Source organism: Rattus norvegicus, chromosome 1 (genome assembly GCF_036323735.1).
Source record: "Rattus norvegicus strain BN/NHsdMcwi chromosome 1, GRCr8, whole genome shotgun sequence".
Taxonomy (NCBI): domain Eukaryota; kingdom Metazoa; phylum Chordata; class Mammalia; order Rodentia; family Muridae; genus Rattus; species Rattus norvegicus.
The window spans coordinates 252,608,939-252,629,138 of record NC_086019.1 but is presented as its reverse complement, the minus strand read 5'-3'; the positions used below and the strand labels follow the sequence as shown (position 1 = coordinate 252,629,138).

The following is a 20,200-nucleotide window of genomic DNA, read 5'->3' as shown; positions in this document are numbered from 1 at the left end:
GATTCAAACAACACACCTGACAAACATTCCTAGTGTAAAGAGCTGTGCACAGTTCAAGTATGGATAAAGTCCAACCATGATAACCATGATCCCAGCACATGGGCAATGGAGGGAGCAAGATGAGTTCAAAGCTAGGCCGGGCTACAGAGTGAGAACTTGGCTGAAAGTCAGCTGCAATAGGCATTTTTGCTGTGATGATTTTAGAGGTGTGTCGGTGATGTTTCGTTGCTGTCACTCCTTTCTTCATGAACTTCCCGGCACCACTAATAGATGGCTCGCAACTATAAAGGCAACTCTAGCTGCACTGGATGTGATGCCCCCTTCTGGCCTCTGCAGCTACCTGCAGCTTATGGCACACACACAGAGACATGTATGCCCATTAAATAAATAAATAAATAAATAAACAAACAAACAAACAAACAAACAAATACATGCCTTGAGAAGAAAAAAAAGAAAGTGGTAAAAGTAATCATGTATGGCTCCTGTTACAAGGCCATAGAAAGCCACACTGATGCGTTGTCTCTCAGGCCAGTCGTTCTCAAGAAGCCTCCTAACCCTGTTGTGAAGACATTTGGAGGGCTCTAGGGAAAAGTCCACTCGGTTAGGAAATGAGCCAGTAAGAAGCTGAGGACTTCTGCTAAAACATACGTGGATGAACATCTTACAAGCAGATCTTCCAGCCAAGAAACTCATGAGAGAGACCTTAAAGCAGAGTCTAGGCAAGTGGTGCAAAGATTCCTATTCTATAGGAAATATAAGGTAAATGAGTTTCTTCTTGGAGGAACCTGTTCAATAAAGAATATTTTCTAATTTAAAAAAAATAAGAATATTTGTGTTAAAGATAAATGAAGAGGGAGCTGGGGAGAGATAGTTCAGTTGGTGAGGTGCTTGCTACCCCTCGTGTGAACTCGAGTTCTTTACTCACGTGGAAATGCTAGGCAGAGACAGCCAGGATGGTGCAAGTCTTTAATTCCAGCACTAAGGAGGCAGAGGCAGGTGGATCTCTATGAGTTAGAGGCCAGCCTGGTCTACAGAGTGAGTTCCAGGACAGCCAGGGCTACAATAGAGGCCATGTGTGTGTGTGTGTGTGTGTGTGTGTGTGTGTGTGCATGTGGTGTGTGTGTGTGCATGTGGTGTGTGTGTGTGTGTGTGTGTATGTGCGTGCACACATGCCTGATAGTACATGCCTGTAATCCCAGCTCTGGGAATGCAGAAATAGAAGGTTTCCTGGAGTTTGCCAGGGAGTCAGCTTAGCCTAACGGGCAAGCCCCATGTCCCAGTGAGAGATTCTTTCTGAAAAAATAAAAAAAAATAAAGAAACCAAAAAAACGAGGGTAGCTCAAGAATAACCCTAGAGGTTGACCTTCACATGCACACTCATACATGTATGTGCACCATATTAACATGAACATGTATGCACAATTGCACTCATGCACACACACACACACATTCACATCACACATACACATCACACACACTGGCACACACACAAGACTCACACAATCACACATCACACACACCCACACACACACGCACACACACTCTTCTTTAAGCTGTTAAACTTGGAGGCAACTTGCTGCACAGAAACAGAAAACTGTACACTAAGTTTCAAAGGAGAACTGAAGCCGGAAAGGAGCCTGTAATCTCAGCACCCAGAAACAGAGGAAGGATGATGGAGTCTCAGGACAGCCTGGGCTACAGAGTGAGTACCAGACCAACCAGGGCTGCATTCCAAGATCCTATTTTTTTTTTTTAAAAGAAATCCCTTTCAACTGTTTGATGCCCCTCTCTTTCTTTGGTTATGGGCTCTCGACTTGACATCATAGAACCTTTGAAGTTGATATTGCAAGCAACTGCAATGATTTTTACCTCAGGATGTCCTCGTGCCCTGCCCCCAATTTTTTCCTATGAACCAATAAAACATTATCCACATTGTACTAAAGATCCACCTAGCACCAACTACGGGAAAATTATATTTTGGGAAAGTTACACTAGTATCCTCGTCTCCAAACGAGAACCTTTTGTACTACAATCTTCACTTTCACCATCCTTCCTACCTCCCGCGGATATATGAAAAGTTAATTGTGGTCTTATTTTTAATAGTGAAGTGTGTGTGTGTGTGTGTGTGTGTGTGTGTGTGTGTTTATACAAACACAAGTGCAAAGCACAAATGTAGGAGTGCATTCATCACTTGTAAAAGTAACTTTTGTTTGCCTTTAATTGTGGTCTTGGAGGCTCACTGCCTCTGTCAGGTAAGTTTGGCCTAGTCCTAGAAGCTTCTAGCCTCCATACAATCTTATCTAGGTCTAGAATGTTTTCAGCTTCTGAGGCTTAAGGCTTGTGATGGTTTGAATTTGCTTGGCCCAGGGAGTGACACTACTAGGAGGTGTGTCCTTGTTGGAGTAGGTGTGTCACTGTCGACGTGGGCTTTAAGATCCTCATTCTAGCTGTCTGGAAGCCAGTCTTCTCCTGTTTGCCCTGGGAACAAGATGTAGAGCTCTCAGTACCTTGATGATAATGGACTGAAACTCAGAACCTGTAAGCCAGCCACAGTTAAATGTTGTCCTTTATAAGAGTTGCCTTGGTCATGGTGTCTCTTTACAACAATGAAACCCTAACTAAGACAGACAGATAAATAGCAGAGAAACCCAAGCCCAAAATGCATCTTAAAAAGGTAGCATTGAGAGGCAGCCGGGGGCGGGGTGTAACCACGTGAGCAAGTACGTGATGGAGAGATGGGAGAGAAAGAGAAGCAGAGAAAGCTGTTAGTGCTCTGTAAAGATAAGCAGAACTGGAGATGTGATAGAGTTAAGGAACAGCCTGATGTGAGAGTCCTGTGCTGCCGCCTGACCCACCCGTGTCTGTCTGAGTCCATGGCCTTAAGGCAGCAGGGATCTTTGTGGATGTTTGTAGCACATGTTACCACCAAAGGGCATTCAGACAGCAGTCTGAAACCAGATTGATGTCCTAGGGTCATGCTGAGCTGACCCTGCCCCTCACCTGGGTAGCTCTGGAGAGCTGGTGGTTATGAGCATGGGAGAGCTGGCCCTGCCCCTCTCCTGGGCAGCAAGGGACAGCTGGCCTTGATGGTGTGGATATGGACGAGCTGGCCCAAGGTAGTGTGGGCACAGGAAAGCTGGTGCGTTGACTACCTCAGCTACCACCCAGACCCAGGGCTTTGAGCTGGCCCACCCCAACATGCAACCTATCTGTGAGCTGCTGGAGCACCTGAAGGGGCGGGACCTGCAGAAAGGGGCGGGACCTGCAGAAAGGGGCGGGTCCTGCAGAACCGAAGATTTAGGATCTCCATGACTCAGGGGACAACAGGCTATCTGAGAGGAGTCCTGGTGAGAGTTCAGTATTGATGGTGTAGCAGAAGTCACCGGCCTTGAACCAGATCAATGACTCATTGCAATCAACGTTTACAAATAAAGGACTAAAGGGTATCCTGTGTGACACGCTGCAGCTCCCACAGCAAGGATTTTTTTTTTCTGCTGTGTATTTTGTTTCTTAATTTATTTTGGGGGCTGGGGAAGTTACGGAGGTAGAGTGCGAAGAGGCAAGGACTGGAAAATGCGCGGAATCGGGGGGAAATTCACACAAAGTCAACAAAAACAATGTTTAAAAATAGCAGCACTGAGTCTAAGCCAAACCTCACTGTTGCTATTTGGGTATCTCTTCCTGTCCTATTAGGGCCCCCTTACACCTCATTTCTTGAAGCCTACAGTGTGAGCTCACCTTATGGATGCTAAGCCCTTCGGAAATAAAGCCGCCTCAAATTTTCTTGTTTTACTTCAACCATCCACTTCCTATTGGAACTCTGGTGGAGTTGCTTACTAAAAGCTACCCTAGTCCTCTCGACAGCACCCCCATATTGTGACATACACTCTACTTATCGGAACCACATACTCCATGGAACCAGAACTTCACGAGGGAACCAAAACCCTTCTCCAACTTCGAGAGGTAAGTTAAAACCCGTCATGGTGGTCCTTGATCTTGTGACTGCTTCAACCATGGGCAATGTGCCTCAGTTCTAAGCCAACAGTAAGTAGAGATAGTGGGGATAGATATTGCTGGGGTTGGGGCTTTAGCTCAGTGGTAGAGTGCTTGCCTAGCAAGCACAAGGCTCTGGGTTCGGTTCTTAGCTCCGAAAAGGAAAAAAAAAAAAAAGCAACTTGGGGATGAAAGGGTTTATTTGGCTTACACTTCCAAGTCACTGTCCATCACTGAAGGAAGCCAGGACAGGAACTCAAGCAGGACAGGAGCCTTGAGCCGAGAGCTGATACAGAGGCTGTGGAAGGATACTGCCTACTGGCTTGCTCAGCCTGCTCTCTTACAGAACCCAGGACCACCAGTCCAGTGATGGCCCCACCCCCACTGGGCTGGACGCTCCCCATTCAATCACTAATTAAGAAAATTCCCTAAAGGCTTGCCTACAGCTGAATCTTATGAAGGGATTTTCTTAATAATGGCTTCCTCTTCTCCAGTGACTCTAGCTGTATCAAGTTGACAGAAACCTAGCCAGCGCAGGTAGTTTGCTGGGGGATTCTGAGAAAGGTTTTCTTCACTAATCAAAGTGCTGTCTGTAGCCACAGCTCAAAGAACTCTTTTTTTTTTTTTTTTTTTTTTTTGGTTCTTTTTTCCGGAGCTGGGGACTGAACCCAGGGCCTTGCGCTTGCTAGGCAAGTGCTCTACCACTGAGCTAAATCCCCAACCCCCAAAGAACTCTTACAACAAAAGACCCAGCCTCATTTTTAAAGGGTCGGACAGGCATTTCTCCAAAGGAGTTAGGCAGACAGAAGGGAGCATATGAAAAGATGTGCGGCATCCTTAGTCATTAGGGAAATCCAAATGAACACTACAGAAAGGAGGTTGCCCCAGCAGGTAGCAGCATGCACTATTCGAGCATAAGGACCTGGGTTCAAATCCAAACATAGGTAAAAAGCCAAGCATGGCCCCAGGGCATTGTGGGCCTGCAAGTCCATTGCTGATAGGAGGAGGAGCTAAAGGATTGCTCAGGGCTTCTGGCTGTCAGTCTAGCTCCTGCTACTAGGAGAGACCATTCTCAAGGGAGTGGAGTCACAAGAGACCCAGCCATTCTATTTCTAAGTACGTACCTAAAAAATTGAAAGCCTATGCCCACTAAAAACATAATGTACATGTATGTGCCTAACAGGGTCGTTTAATATAGATAGAGGTGAAAATCATCCAAGTGCTTATCAACTGATGAGTAGATAAGACAAAATGTGGTCTAGCCATATAGTATTTTTCAGTGGTGAATGAATGAAATGTTGATATATAACATGGATAAATTTGCATTCTATGAAAGAAGTCACATACAAAGGGGCACATAGTGTAAGTCTCATAGATATACAATTACATTTACATATGAAACAGCCAAATCAAGTAGATTTAGAGACCGGAAGTAGATGTGTTGCTGCCACAGGCTAGAACAGGAGATAGCAGGAAGAAACTGCTTAAGTTTCTGTGCGGGGTGGTAAAGAGGTTGTACCATACTAGCAACGGATAGTAACCTTATATTAGCTATAAGAAAACAAAGTTTAATACTAATTCATGCTTCATCATAGATAAACCTAAAACTACTTTGCTAAGTAAACTATTAGTTACTAATGTATGAATACACATATATATTCATATTTTAAATGTGCTGAGTAGGAAAATTCTGTAGACAGAAAACAGGTTAGTGGTTGTAGGTTGATGTCCTTATGCAGGTGAAGGCAGACACAAGATACAACAACGCCTGTTGTTGGATGAGAAGGGAGGGAGGCAAGAACAGAGGTTTTAGAAGGAGAGGGAGAGGCAGGAAAGGGAGAGACAACATGGAGGCGGACGTAAATGATCTCACCATGTGTCTCTACATAGACACAGGTTGTAATGAATATTTCTTTTTTTTTTTTTTTTTTTTTTTTGTTCTTTTTTTTCGGAGCTGGGGACCGAACCCAGGGCCTTGCGCTTCCTAGGTAAGCGCTCTACCACTGAGCTAAATCCCCAGCCCCATGAATATTTCTTAAGGGACGGATTTCTGTAGGCCACTTTATCTCATCTCAGTGGGCGGTTTATATCCTTATCCATTGGTTGTGAGTTTATTGTGTGGATGTATCGTGGAATGAGAATTTAACATATAAATCTGATTGTTGAGTCGCAGTTTGCTGAGTCTTGATCTTACGGGGTAGCTGGAACCAGAGAGTTCGCAGCCAGCAGAGACGCCGGGAGAGATACTAACCAGAGATAAATTATGGTTGGTTCCGTATGGCCCCACGGGTGCCGTAACTAACTCTAGGGAGCAGTGTGGCAAGGAGCCACACTGGAACGGCTCTCGGACCGCCTGAGTCCGAGCGTATTTGGGGCAGCTCGGAGCCGCTGAGATAAAGACACCCCGCGCGCCTTGTGGCCCTACAGTGCCAGCGCTAGAGCAGGTTAAAAGGTTCAGCCATCTTTTAATATTTACCGCAACAAGTAGTTACTGGGGACTTGGGTGACATGGGACCGGAGAAGAAATGGATGATTATTGCTTGGGTTCAGGATTGGGTTTAGAGTGGTGAATCGTCCTGGAATTAGACAGTACTGGTGTTCACATAAATTTGAAAGTATTCTAAAAGCCATAGACTTTCACACCTTAACTATTGACTTTTACAGCAGGTGAGCTATGGCATCAGTAATGTTTTTGTAAACAATGCACAAGAGGGCCTGGCACCTTTGTTTGCCTCTGGATACAGACTTGACGGTTTTCATGGAGCAATTACAGTCATACACTAGCTTAAGTGATGGGCTTGATGCGCTGAGAGTACAAGAGGAAATATAAAAGCCATCAGCCTCTCGTCGGCATTTCGGTGCCTCTTGTCACCGAAATAACAAATAATAACAAATTGCTTAATGACTACTTCAACAGAAATGATGCGGCGGAAGTCTTAACTGGTACACGCGCGCTCTTTGTAGTCAACTCCGATAGTCTTTAGTCAGCCTTTCGGCACCGTGACACAGTGTCTAGCACAAGCGTCTTACACGGCGAACGGTTTATCTTGGTTCATGCTTTTAGTTCATACTCATTTATTTTGGCTGTAGCAGCACAGACCATGCGGTAGAAGCACTTGGTAGACCGAGTCTGTTACACCACGGCAGCTAAGAAGCAAAGAGGAGGGGTTGGGGATTTAGCTCAGTGGTAGAGCGCTTGCCTAGCAAGCGCAAGGCCCTGGGTTCGGTCCCCAGCTCCAAAAAAAAAAAAAAAGAAGAAGAAAAAAAAAAGAAGCAAAGAGGAAAGAGGAAAGGCCAACATGCCTGTGTCTCCCTCAAGGGAGATGTTAGCCATTCCTCTAGGCTCACCCGACAGCGATATAGCACCAGCTTGTGTTTCTGCTAGCCAGGGAGCCAAGAGCCAGGCTTATAAGGGTCAGCTTCTCTCTCTCTCTCTCTCTCTCTCTCTCTCTCTCTCTCTCTCTCTCTCTCTCTCCCCCTCTCCCTCTCTTTTTCCTTCTCCCTCTCCCCTTCCCTTCTTCTCCCTCCCTCCCTCCCTCCCATGTTCCCAGCCAGCCTCTGCCTCGTCCTACCTTCATTCCTCTCTCCTATCTCTTTCTGTCCTTCTCTATCCTTCTCCTTTCTCAGCCTCTACCTCTTCTCCAGGCCCCCACCAATCAACCTTGTTCATACCAGGTCTGTCGCATGACTTGACTGTTCAGGGAGACACATTGGCAGGCCCACCAAGATGCTCCCCCTCACTGCAGCATACCGCATTTATAAAATACAACAACAGCTGGTTCCGTTTTACCACCTGATCCTTCTTTCCTCGTGCCCGCGCCATGACTGTGGGTTCTACTAAACATATCAACCACTAATGTAAGAGCAGAGCTTTCTAGTGCATGTGGACGCTATCCTGTGCAGGCCTAGAACTGGGTAGTAGCACTAGTGGTAACCAGAGAAAATTCATTCCAATTTCTATGCGTCTAAGCTGTTTCTCACCTCCGCACCCCCAGGGGAACTGGCGAGGGGACCAGACAGTTGTCCAGGACACAACTCAATGCCAGGCTTCATGTCAGGGAGAGGTAAACTGTGGAAGTCAACACACAAAAAAGGAGAGGTCTGCTCCAGCTAACTCTGTTAATATATACTTTTACTTATTCAAAGATGCAAATGAATTGCTAGGAAATAGAGAAAAAACAACAGTAAACTAAGAAGATGGACAAGATAATTAAATAAAACAATTGATTACAGGATCAAACACATAAAAATCGTAAGTGAAGAGAATTTTAAAATTAATATTCTCAGACAGACCTGAGAAGACATTGTATCTTTTAAACAGTAGGCTTTTAAAGAAAAAAGAGGACATTCAGAAATTAAGAAAAGTTCTTTATAATTTACAAATTATTAAAGTAAAGATTCTTAGGACAAATGAGAGGAATCATTGAGAAAATATACTAGCACATTGAGGAACAGAGAAAAATATTTTAAAAGAAGGGAGAGAATGTGTGTGTGAAAGAGAGAGAGAGAGAGGAGAGAGAGAAGGAGAGAGGGAGGGAGGGAAGGAGACAGAGACAGAAAAAGAGAGGAAGAAAGAGAATTTGGGGAGGAAAATCCACTAATGTCACAATCTGTCTGAAAGACACTATGAAGACACACAATTTCAAAGTTAGAAGAAAGGAAATAAAGACCATGGCAATTTCCCATTAGAAAGCTTCAGAGTGAGTGTGGTAAAGACCTATGAAGCCATTAGAAACCTTCAGAGTGAGTGTGGTAAAGACCTATGAAGCCATTAGAAAGCTTCAGACTGAGTGTGGTAAAGACCTATGAAACCAGGCTCTTGGGAGATGTCAGTATACAAAGAATCAAGAGCACCTGGCCAGGAATAAGTAGGGCAAGACTCTGAGGGAAACTATAACAAAATTGCCAGGCTAAAAAGATCATTGTGGATCGGGAATTCCATAAGCAGAAGGTATTCTGTAGCAGCCAGAGTGAGCAGATCTTGCACGTGAGGAATGATAGAAAATGTTCCTTTTTCAAGTTTTACTTCAACATGAGTGCCTTTAAGATGCAAAGATTGAGGGGCTCTAAGGTTATCCTAAAAGGTTCATCTGATGATGTTCTCCTGAAGAGGGAGAACCTAGGAAATCTGACAACATTAATCCTCTACCACTTTTCCAAAAGAACATCAGGAGATGGAGTTTACAGTTAAGCATGAAAGTAACAAGTAGGGAAAAAATGTTTTGGAGAAAAACAAAATCCAACCCAGGAAGACTGAAAGTGTGAGAAGAACCAGGACAGATCAGAGCTCGAAGGCTTGACTGAGCCTTTGTGATCGGCCACAACGGGGCAGCTCTGACTGTCACCTTCTTCTCCCCAGCCGCTGTCACAGACCACAGCCATATCTGTGAGAGAGACACATCATTTATAACTCGACAGATGGAAATATACATGGAAGCACATCGCTGGCAGATACAGATGAAACCATCAAAGTGGCCATCGCGGAGGCCTCTGCAGAACAGGACTTTGGAGTAGAAGGATGAAGAAAAAGCATGTTTTCTTGTTTGTCTCTTAAAAATGTCGATGGTAAAGTAAGACAGTGTCACTCTGGGTTGTATCAGGGTGACATCATTATCAGTAGATTTGGTTTTCTTGCTGTTTCTTTGGAGCCTCCACACTTCCTACAATAACCACATTATATCCTCAGAAAGAAACATGTACACAGTTCAGTGTGCAGCAGAAAAACACAGCCGTGTAATGGTTCACTAGGTCCTCAGTATTCTCTGCTCCGATTTATGAATTATTAGAAATCAGACGAGGACTTTCCAAAACTCAAGGTTATTAATTTCATTGTGTTTCTCCCTTTGCTTTCCTCACTCCAAACCCTTCTATATTCCCTTCCTCTCTCTCCTTCAAGTTTAGGGCCTCGTTTTTTCGTTAATCGCTATGGCACGCCTTTATGTATTTGTGTATACATACATAATCCTAAACATAACCTGTTAAGTCCATGTCGTGTTACTTCTGTGTATGTAAAATACAACTTTCCATAAAACAATGCATCTTCTTGGCATTGAAGAGACTACACATATTTAATTCTTCCCCCTCTGCAAGACCCTTCTTTCTCAGAGCTCTGCGAATGACAGATGCTTCAGCCAGATCTGCCTTATCTCAGAACCTACTTTCACGCTCCCTTGACAGACAGGGGGACAACTTCTTTCAGGTCCAGCATTCTCAGGGGTCACCTTCCTCAGAAGCCTGCCTCCTATGAGACAGCATTCTTACCGGATCCCCACCCCCAACCCCCACCCCCGTATACTTAGCTAAACCCTTCCACCCTGGAATAAACTCCATTCTCTTATCTCAGTCTTATTAACTCTTCAAGTCACGTAGGACAAAGTTTTATCTTATCCTTCTGCGATTATGCCTATATCTCACTGGTTTGACCTCAAGCTTGTTTTTCTATACCTCTTGCTCTGACTTTAGCATTTCCACAGCCATCAAATATTTGTTTTTAAATTCAATCTGCTTCATTGCCTCCTGTTTTCTTCCCTGAAGCTGAACCTAGAAAGTCAATTGTTACATGTTGCTCAAGCAGATTGACTAAATCCAGATGAGATAATGTGTTACTAAAGGGCAAACCGTAGAGCGGAGCCAACTCAGGTGGCGATGAAAGGGGCGTGGCGGGGGAGTCCGAAGGCGGGGAGAAGAAGAGGCGGAGAAGAAAAATGGCCAGATGGAGATTTTCACAGAAAAATGAACTTAGGGTGGATTATGCTTCTACCGTTTGAGAGAAAGAAGCAGTCCTTTTGAAAAATTTAAGAAGTTAAACCTATGCCTACACCTTCAGAAGAGGGGCCAAAAACTTAAAACACACTTTAAATGGGTCTCAGACTGGAGTAGATTAGAGCTGCCTGGGAGGGAATTAGACATTGATTTTTATTCTCTGTAGAGACTTGTACTTTCAACTTAAACACGTTTAAACAGTGTTAGTTTTCTATATTTCATAAAGTGGAGTAATATTTGGCCATAAAAAGGGAATTAGACACTTAATACATTATGAAGATGTAGCTTGAAAACAGTATGCTAAGAGAAGCCAGGCCTGAAGGATCGCATACCTATGGTTCCCTTCGTGTATCAGAGACAACGAGGAAATTAGTTTTGCTGAGAGTTAAGAGAAACAGAGGGTTTCTTTCTCCTCAAATGACTAGAACTGTTATAAGGTGGACCACAGTGATGACTGTACAAATCTATGGATATTAAAGTCCGCCCTCAACTGTATTTTTTTAAAGATTTATTTATTCATTTATTATACATAAGTACACTGTAGCTGTCTTCAGACACACCAGAAGAGGGCATTGGATCTCTTTACAGATGGTTGTGAGCCACCATGTGGTTGCTGGGAATTGAACTCGACCTCTGGAAGAGCAGTCGGGTGCTCTAAACCGCTGAGTCATCTCTCCAGCCCCTCGACTGTATTTAAATGGGAAAATTATATGGTATGTGAATCATATTTCAAAAAGTGGCTTTTTGAAACTTACAGACCTTAGTGGGATTGGAGTCTGAATTGCACACTGCCCACTCCCTCCTTGGAAACTCAAGAAAAATGGAGGAAACCTCCTGAATTAACTGACAATAACTACAAAGGTATAAAAGCGTGAAGCCAGATGTTGTCCAACACATGCTTGACTCAGTGCTTTGTCTTGTGCTGGGCACCTAAACCGACAAAGGAGACAGTAGCCCAGCCTAAGTTCTCAAAGAGCATTCTTTTCCTTTTGAAAGTTTGACAAAAACCCACTCCCAGCCGCCAGCCCCAGCCAACACCTCCTGCCTCCAGCTCCCCGCCCAGCCCCCAGCTTTCATCCATTAGCTCCCAGTCCCACCTCCATCCCAGGGTTCATGTGACTCCTATTGTCATCACCTCGAAGTCCCAGGGTGACAATAGGCCACGGGTACATAAGCTCACCAAACGAGGGACTCTTAAAAACCTCTTTTAAAACGAGGACAGACAGAAGAAGGGATAAAAAGTAGTGAAGGAAGCAGATGGTAGGTTTTACAAGGGGACTTCACAGTATGGCCAGACCACACTTCATTGGTTACTAGGGCTGGCTGAGATCTACTCCTTTCTTTTTTTTTCCCCCATCTTTATTACATCTTGGGTATTTCTTATTTACATTTCGATTGTTATTCCCCTTCCCGGTTTCCGCCAACATCCCCCTAGCCCCTCCTCCTCCCCTTCTATATGGGTGTTCCCCTCCCCATCCTCCCCCCACCCCCCCATTACTGCCCTCCCCGCAACAATCACATTCACTAGGTGTTCAGTCTTGGCAGGACCAAGGGCTTCCCCTTCCTTGGTGCTCTTACTAGGATATTCATTGCTACCTATGAGGTTGGAGCCCAGGGTCAGTCCGTGTATAGTCTTTGGGTAGTGGCTTAGTCCCTGGAAGCTCTGGTTGCTTGGCATTGTTGTTCATATGGGGTCTCGAGCCCCTTCAAGCTCTTTCAGTCTTTTCTCTGATTCCTTCAACGGGGGTCCTGTTCTCAGTTCAGTGGTTTGCTGCTGGCATTCGCCTATGTATTTGCTGTATTCTGGCTGTGTCTCTCAGGAGAGATCTACATCCGGTTCCTGTCAGCCTGTACTTCTTTGCTTCATCCATCTTATCTAGTTTGGTGGCTGTATATGTATGGGTCACATGTGGGGCAGGCTCTGAATGGGCGTTCCTTCAGCCTCTGTTCTAAACTTTGCCTCCCTATTCCCTCCCAAGGGTATTCTTGTTCCCCTTTTAAAGAAGGAGTGAAGCATCCGCATTTTGGTCATCCTTCTTGAGTTTCATGTGTTCTGTGCATCTAGGGTAATTCGAGCATTTGGGCTAATAGCCACTTATCAATGAGTGCATACCATGTGTGTTTTTCTGTGATTGGGTTACCTCACTCAGGATGATATTTTCCAGTTCCATCCATTTGCCTATGAATTTCATAAAGTCATTGTTTTTGATCTACTCCTTTCATTCTCTGGGGGTCTCTGCGGTAGCCCGTGTTCTTCCCATTCCTTCCTGCTGTGATTGGTCACCGCGCACACTAAGCCTCCCTTCTACCATGAGTGCTCATCCTGACTGGTAAAAGACTATGGGAAAATATAAAACCCCATTTCAGGTCTAAGTTTCGGGAAGTTATTGGGGATGGTGCAAGAGATAAGCTATATAGTTCATTTGCGTAGGTGCGGACTGAAATGCAACCTCCCTGGCTTAGTAGAGCAGTTCAAAGAGGTTTGTGCCTCAGCTACTTTGGCTAAGAAATCTGGCTGGCGAGACCTAAACAGGACCATGCATGGCTCTGCTTGAAGCAGGATTGCCTGGCAAACTGATGAGAGACTGGGACAAGGAAGAAAACGCCCCATCTCAACGCCGAGGAATTAGAGTTTGAAAGCAGTGGGGTTACTGTACCTGCTTGGCAAGGTAGAATTTGGTTATAGAAGATCTCTTGGTCCTGGATCTGTACACGCTGTAAAGTTGCCAAGGAGCCAGGAGCCAAAGAAAGCCCAAGGGAATCCACACCAGAACAGTTTGCTCAAAACAAAGAGGCAGGTCAGCCTCTGGACTTTCCAGTAATGAGAGATCCTGGGGGACCAAAAGGGGAAGGCTGTTGGACACATAGCTTTAAAAGACACCCCATTCTCCCAGCATTCTCCACATGCTTCCAACCAACTTAAATCCAACTCCTCCCCTACCACAAGCTTTACTTTTTAACCATCTGGCTTTCTCATCATTAATACAGCATATTACACGAAAGCATATTCACCATTTAATTGCATTTAGTGGTTTTTCTGGCAATCCTACCTATCTTCATGCGATTTTAAGTGAATTTCTACACTGACTGGTCTGCCTAAAACTTGCTAAAATATTTTCCAAATTACAGAAAGAAGAAAGACTTTTCCTCTATCCAAAGGGGAAATTAGTTTTCCCAGGCATAAGAACACGTGTCGTGGTTTCTAGCGCTGTTTGAACACACCGGTAGATAATCTAACCTGCAGGTACCAGACAGAAGGGTTAGGCATGCTATGACGCTAGCCTGTTATGGCTGAGAAGGCTTTTAGCAAAACCAAGAGGACCTGGTACATTTCAGTGCTGAGATAACAAGACACCGTTGGACATGTTTTAAACAAGAGTTTCATGTAAATAGTCCGTGGAGATGGACTTGTGTAGAGGTAGCAGTCTTGGGTTGGTCAGACGAAGTAGGTGTTCCTTTTTCTATAGATACCTTTAAACAGATCTATTCGTACTGATGTTTTAAAGGAAAGGTTAAAGTGCCTGACAGGATGATCTGTAGAATAATTCTAAAAAGAAATTCTCTCTCTGTCTCTGTCTCTCTCTGTCTGTCTCTCTCTCTGCCCCCCCCTCTCTCCAGGGTTTCTCTGTGTAACAGCCTTGGCTATCCTAGAATTTGCCTTGTAGACCAAGTTGGTCTTAAACACACAGAGATCTGCCTGCTTCTGTCTCCCAAGTGTTGGGATTAAAGGTGTGTGCCACCATGCCCAGCCTTCAAAGGGGATGCTCAAGAGATGGTTGAGCATCTGTCTTCTAATAGTCTTCATGACTTGGCCATGAAGCATGGGGGCTTCTTCCTAACACATTAAGGACGGTCTAATGTCGTTCCTGATCCTCTCAACATTATGGAAGGCCATTAATGACATCAGTAAGCCCAGATATATGCCTCTTCTTTTCCTCCTACCCTACAAAGAGTGATTTAACAGTTCCTTTTCTAGGCCTAAAGAAATCGCATTTTTCTTTATTTCTCTGATAAAAGGCTCCTCTGCATCCAGTCCAAGAGAATCATCTGCAATGCAGTAAGCAAATGCTAAGGAAAAAAATTTTAAAAATGGAATGCCTTTCCTGGATGTGTTATAATCATGTGGGTAAATTAAGCATTTTTTTTCCTAAAAAAAACAACGGAACTTTAGGCCAACTATACCTCTAAGTTTACTGGTTCACACTGGTGGCCATGCTTGCCTAAGTTTGAGAAGAGGAAACCGTGAGAATAAATGTAATTTCTCACCCAAAAAGTAGAGTTGCAGAACTTGTCCATAATGCTCTCCTCGCGCTTCTGTTACGAAGACTCTTCTATGATTGTACTGTTTCTTCTTTACTTTTTCCTCTGGGAAAGCAGATGTTAAAGTGCACCGTGCTTTCTCCATTCTCACAGCCCAGTTAAAGGCCTGCCTCCTGACCTTTCATCCTGACGACTTAATAGTTAACTTCTCTGAATGTTGTACGCTATGTCATCCCAGTGAGCAGACATGTGACTGGGAATCACCAGGTACAGGGCGGCTCATCACATCTCCAAAGCCCCGCCCCTGTAGTGTGACCAAATATGGAAAGAGCCAATCAAAGACGTTAATGCAGTTGGCAGGTCAGGACCCAGTACATGTTCACTACAAAAAGATAGAGTGACCTATGCATCACTTCAGTTTGAACTTGGTTAAGAGTTCACAGAGATGTTAAATACCCGTTCCTCTGATTTTTGTTTTGGTTTGGTTTTTGAGACCAGGCTTCTCTGTGTAGCTCACACTGTCCTGGAACTCACTCTGTAGACTAGGCTGGCCCCAGACTCACAGAGATCCACCTGCCTCTGCAAGAGGGATCTCCTAAATTCTGGGATTAAAGGCATGTATCACCATGCCTGGCTCCTCTGAGTTTTTGTTTCAGAACTTATATTAAACATAAAATATGCTTTAAAGTAATATAAACCTTGTTTGAAAAGGTCAAGTTATACAAAAATGCAAAAGCATTGTGAACCAATGAGCCTAATCTGAGCAGTAAAATGTTAATTTTTTATTGGCTGGATTTGGTAGTCTTTCTTTTATTTTCTAATTGTTGCGGTTTTTTTTATTTTCTCATAATTATCAAGTGTTATTTGTGTAATGGCATTTAAAGGTGCATAACATAAAATTTATCATCTTGACTCATTCTAAGTATAGAATTCAGCAGTGCTAAGTGTTAACCAATTTCTAGAACTTTTTACCTTGCAAAACTGAAATTTTATGCCAACTGTGCATGGTCCCTCTCCCTCCAGCAAAGACATGTTGCTTTGTTGGTAATTTAAACAACTTGTTCTTTTGCTTTTTGTTGTTTTGTTTTGGGGACAAGGTCTCAATGTGGAGCTCTGGAACTCACTTTGTGGGTCAGGCGGGTCTGGAACTCACAGAGGTCTGCCTGCTTCTATCCTCCGAGCACCACCGCGCCTGGCTTAAATTCTTGCTTATTCGAGAAAGATGTTATGAATGAGCTTTTCTACTCAGCTTCAGAATTAAGTCTGTGTTTGTGTTGATTGCAAAAACGGTTCTACAGAATCCTCCACTCTATGGCGTTTGCCACATCAGCAGGCAAGTCTCAGGTTTCTTCAGGTGCTTTAATTAAAACGAGATCTTTGTATATGGGAAACGTGTCCAAAGCAAAATGTTTAAAATTTTAGAAGATATTCAGCACATCACATTTTCATTTTCTGCTAGCACGATATGACGTAAAAATGGGGAAAACGTTTTCTTTTTCTAAACCGAGGGGTTTGCTACATTTGTCATAGTCCTGAGCCAGAAAGGACAGTGGTACCCAACAGAGGCCTTTAAACTCAGTAGATACTGTGATGACTGACAGAGACCCAGCCAGGTATCCAGGGGTGGTTCGATTCTAGACTTTAGAACAGTGCTAATTCAGCTAAAAAAAAAGTTGAGTGTGTCAATAAATTTCTGAAATGGTGATAAATTATGGCCATGAAAATTTCACAACTCTTCCCAGAAAGAAGAAGGCAAATTCTTTGAATGACTGAGTTTGCTCTGACAAGGAAAATGCGGCAAAAACAATGCCAGGTAAATTATCAAGCCCCAGCCCAAGAGCTCACATGTCTTTCTTTCGCCTTCATTTCATTTCCTGACGTTTTATACCGTGACAGGGACCTAACTACCAAAAGATTAGATACCGAGTGGAAAACAGCTCGAACAGAGAGAGATTGCGAAATTCATCCCAACTACTCTGGCTGTGGTCCAAGATTGCGACTGACACCTTCCAGACCATCACCCCAGGTGACTTTCCAGGTGGATGCTGACCCAAGGGCAATTCCAGGAGAACCAGAGCAATCACCCAAACACCAGCAGAATTCTGTGGAACAGTCAGATGCTGTTCTAAGCCACTAAGAAATTAAGCTGCTCTTCTGCACTGATACTTTTAATATCTTAGCATAGTTGGGGTTTTTGTTTTGTTTGTTTGTTTGTTTTTGTTTGTTTTAGTCTCTAGAATATATATTTAGAGAGGTCATATAAGAGTTTTCTGAAAATAATTATTTGGAAAGAAACAAAATACAACGCGGTTTGGGAGTCACAAAAGAAGCCGCTGGACTCCATCTCCACCAAAGAGGGGTGTTTATTTCGTGGTCCCAAACACAGATTCAGAAGGTAGAGTACTTGGCGAAGGGGCTGAATAATCAGAAGCAGGTTAGCTCATCGTGTTTTTCTTTGTTGGTATGGTAAGAAAATGGCGTCAAAGGCTCGTTTTCATGAGGGAGGGGTTCAAACACCCTCAAGTGTACACATTTATCTCGACCAGCATCAACCTTGATGTAGAAGTTGCTGTCGGCCACTACCTGTCTCTTGAAGGACGGGGCTTTAAAGACATTGAACTTCTGATTGACTTTCTCTTCAAGCCAGACTTCACCTTGTCGGCGATCTCCTGCGTCTCGGCTGTGTCCGACTTTGTGGCAGATGGCCCGCCACACATCTTCTTGGCAGCAGTGGTTGGACTATCACAGAGAAGCTAAGGAGAGAGCCAACCGGGTTTTTTGTTTTCCTTTTTTTTTTTTTTTTTTTTTAATGTTGGCCATTGACCCTCTAAATCATTTAAATGAGCTATAGCTAGCCGGAAAGTTCCTGCCAAACCAGACATTACTCATTTTAGTTTTAGGGTTCCTGGGATTGGTAACAGAGGGTTCTTGCTACCAAGCATGTCAACCTGAATTCAACTCCTGGAACCCATCAGGCAAAGGGAGAGCGCAGGTTGATGTCTATACGCAGATGAGGGCTGGCACAAGTTAAGCCGAGGCCTGTATTTGGACAGTGAGAAAGTGGGGCAGGCACAGAGTTTTAGTAAGGGGAGAGGAAAGAAAAAGAAAGAAAGAACCAAAATGGAGGCAGAGAAGGACGACCCAGATCCGAGTGTCTTAAATGGCCATAGGTAGTTATGAATATTTCTTTTTTTTTTTTTCTATTCTTTTTATTTTCAGAGCTGGGGACCGAACCCAGGGCCTTGCGCTTGCTAGGCAAGCGCTCTACCACTGAGCCAAATCCCCAACCCCTGAATATTTCTTAAGGGATGGATTTCTGTAGGTCAATTTATCTTATCTGGGTGGGCGGTTTGTATCTTTATCAATTGGTTGTGAGTTTATTGTGTGGATGAATCGTGGGTTGAGAATTTAATATATAAATCTGATTGCTAAATTACAGCATATTGAGTCTTGATTTTAACGGGTTGCTGGGAGTTTATACCATAACTATTAGGGGACAGACACTGGTGATGTAAACAGAGTTGAGGCAGAGAGCGGCTGTTGGGATGATTTTACTGGGCTGCAGGGAATGTGAGCACAGTTCTTGGCAGAGAGCCAGCAGGGAGAGGGCAGCCACAGCATGTGGCCGACCCGGGGCACAGAGACCTCTGGGGACAGAGAATAGCTGGGGGTAGTGTGGCATGGTGCCATAGAGCCGGCCGCCATTGAGATGAAAATACCCCACAGATGCTATGTGGCCCTATGGTGTGGCAATAGCACAGGATAAAAGATTCCATTTTTAAATAATTACCGCAACGGGAAAGAAGCATCTATGGCAAGTATTCCTCTGATTTCCACGCACTCACTCACGCGCATGCACACATGACATAAATAAATATGGTTTTCTTGTTAGCATATGCCATTTGCCCAATGCAAAAGGTTTCGTCACGAGACGTTTGCAAGGACACACAACGTACCTTGGTCATGTTCATCCATCCTTCAGGGGTCTGTGTGTCCTATCCTTTGATTGCTTCCTTTTTGCCTCAAATAGGACCCTACTTTTGTTTTGTTTTGTTTTGTCTTAGGACTCTATTTTTATGTGTTTAAAATTTAAATCTAGATTACTTATCTGAGAGAAAACATGTGGTATTGTCTTATTTTACCTAACACTTCCCTAAGTGTTCTCCCCGCAGTTTCAAATTTTCCTACTTTCCATTAAAGCTCCCTGACCCATTTTGAATTAATGTTTTATACAGGATGAGACATAATGCTCTGGTTTCTTTCTTCTCCACAGGGACGTCTAATATTCCCAGAGCCATTTGTTGAGGAGACTGTCTTTCCTTCGCTGTATGGTTTTAGCACCTTTGTCATGACGGCTATAACTTGATGGGTCTATCATTGGTCTAAGAATCTGTTTCTATACCAATACGGTTGTGGTTCTGTCACTGTTGCTCTCTGATAGAACTTTAAGTCATGTATTAGGGCATTTCCAGCGTTTCTCTGCTCAGGATTGCTTTAGCTGTTTGACACTTTTTTGGTGCCTTCTTGTTATTTTTTTCCCTTTTCTTTTTTTTTTTTTTTTTTTTTTTTGGTTCTTTTTTTTCGGAGCTGGGGACCGAACCCAGGGCCTTGTGCTTCCTAGGTAAGCGCTCTACCACTGAGCTAAATCCCCAGCCCCATTTTTTCCCTTTTCTATGAAGATTTTTATGGCAATTTTGATGAGTTTTGCGCCGAGTCTGTAGATCGTTCCTTGGCGACATTACCATTTCACAATATTAAATTGTGCTAATTATGCTAACTCATTATTTACGTTTTGAAGCTTTATTGAGTTTTTGTTTGTTTTGTTTTTACCTGCTTGTTAGACTATTCTTAGATTTGGAAGGTTCTTTGAGGCTAATATGAATGAAAATGTTTCATTTCTTCCTTAGCATTTTTGTGACTAGCACACAGAGACGCTTCTGGGGGTTTGATTTAGTTTGTGTTAGTGCTAGTTTAAGACAGGGTTTCACTAAATAGCTCTGGCTCACAGAGACCTGCCTGCCTCTGCCTCTCCGGTGAAGGACTTGAAGGGAAGCAGCACCACACCCAGCCTGCTCCTGGTTCACTTTGTGTGTTGTGTTGTCCTTGTGCTTTGCTGATGATCCTTAGTGCTCCTCAGATCTAAGTTTCTAATGGAATCCTTAGGGCGTGGTTAAGTATAGGATCA

At 43.8% G+C, this 20,200-nt stretch overlaps 1 protein-coding gene and 1 pseudogene across 1 annotated transcript in view; both read right to left on the bottom strand.

Moving 5' to 3' along the window:
* Window positions 1–15,264, bottom strand: part of Abcc2 (ATP binding cassette subfamily C member 2) — a 58,585-nt gene extending 43,321 nt beyond the window's left edge. The window contains exons 1-2 of the mRNA NM_012833.2: window positions 15,022–15,264; window positions 13,413–13,586 (exon numbers count right to left, since the gene is read on the bottom strand). Coding sequence (NP_036965.1) covers window positions 13,413–13,586; window positions 15,022–15,051 — 204 coding nt within the window. The 5' untranslated portion in view covers window positions 15,052–15,264. The remainder of the gene's footprint in view (window positions 1–13,412; window positions 13,587–15,021) is intronic.
* Window positions 15,265–17,439: 2,175 nt separating this feature from the next.
* On the bottom strand, window positions 17,440–17,732 carry Cstb-ps1 (cystatin B, pseudogene 1; annotated as a pseudogene).
* Window positions 17,733–20,200: the final 2,468 nt, after the last annotated feature.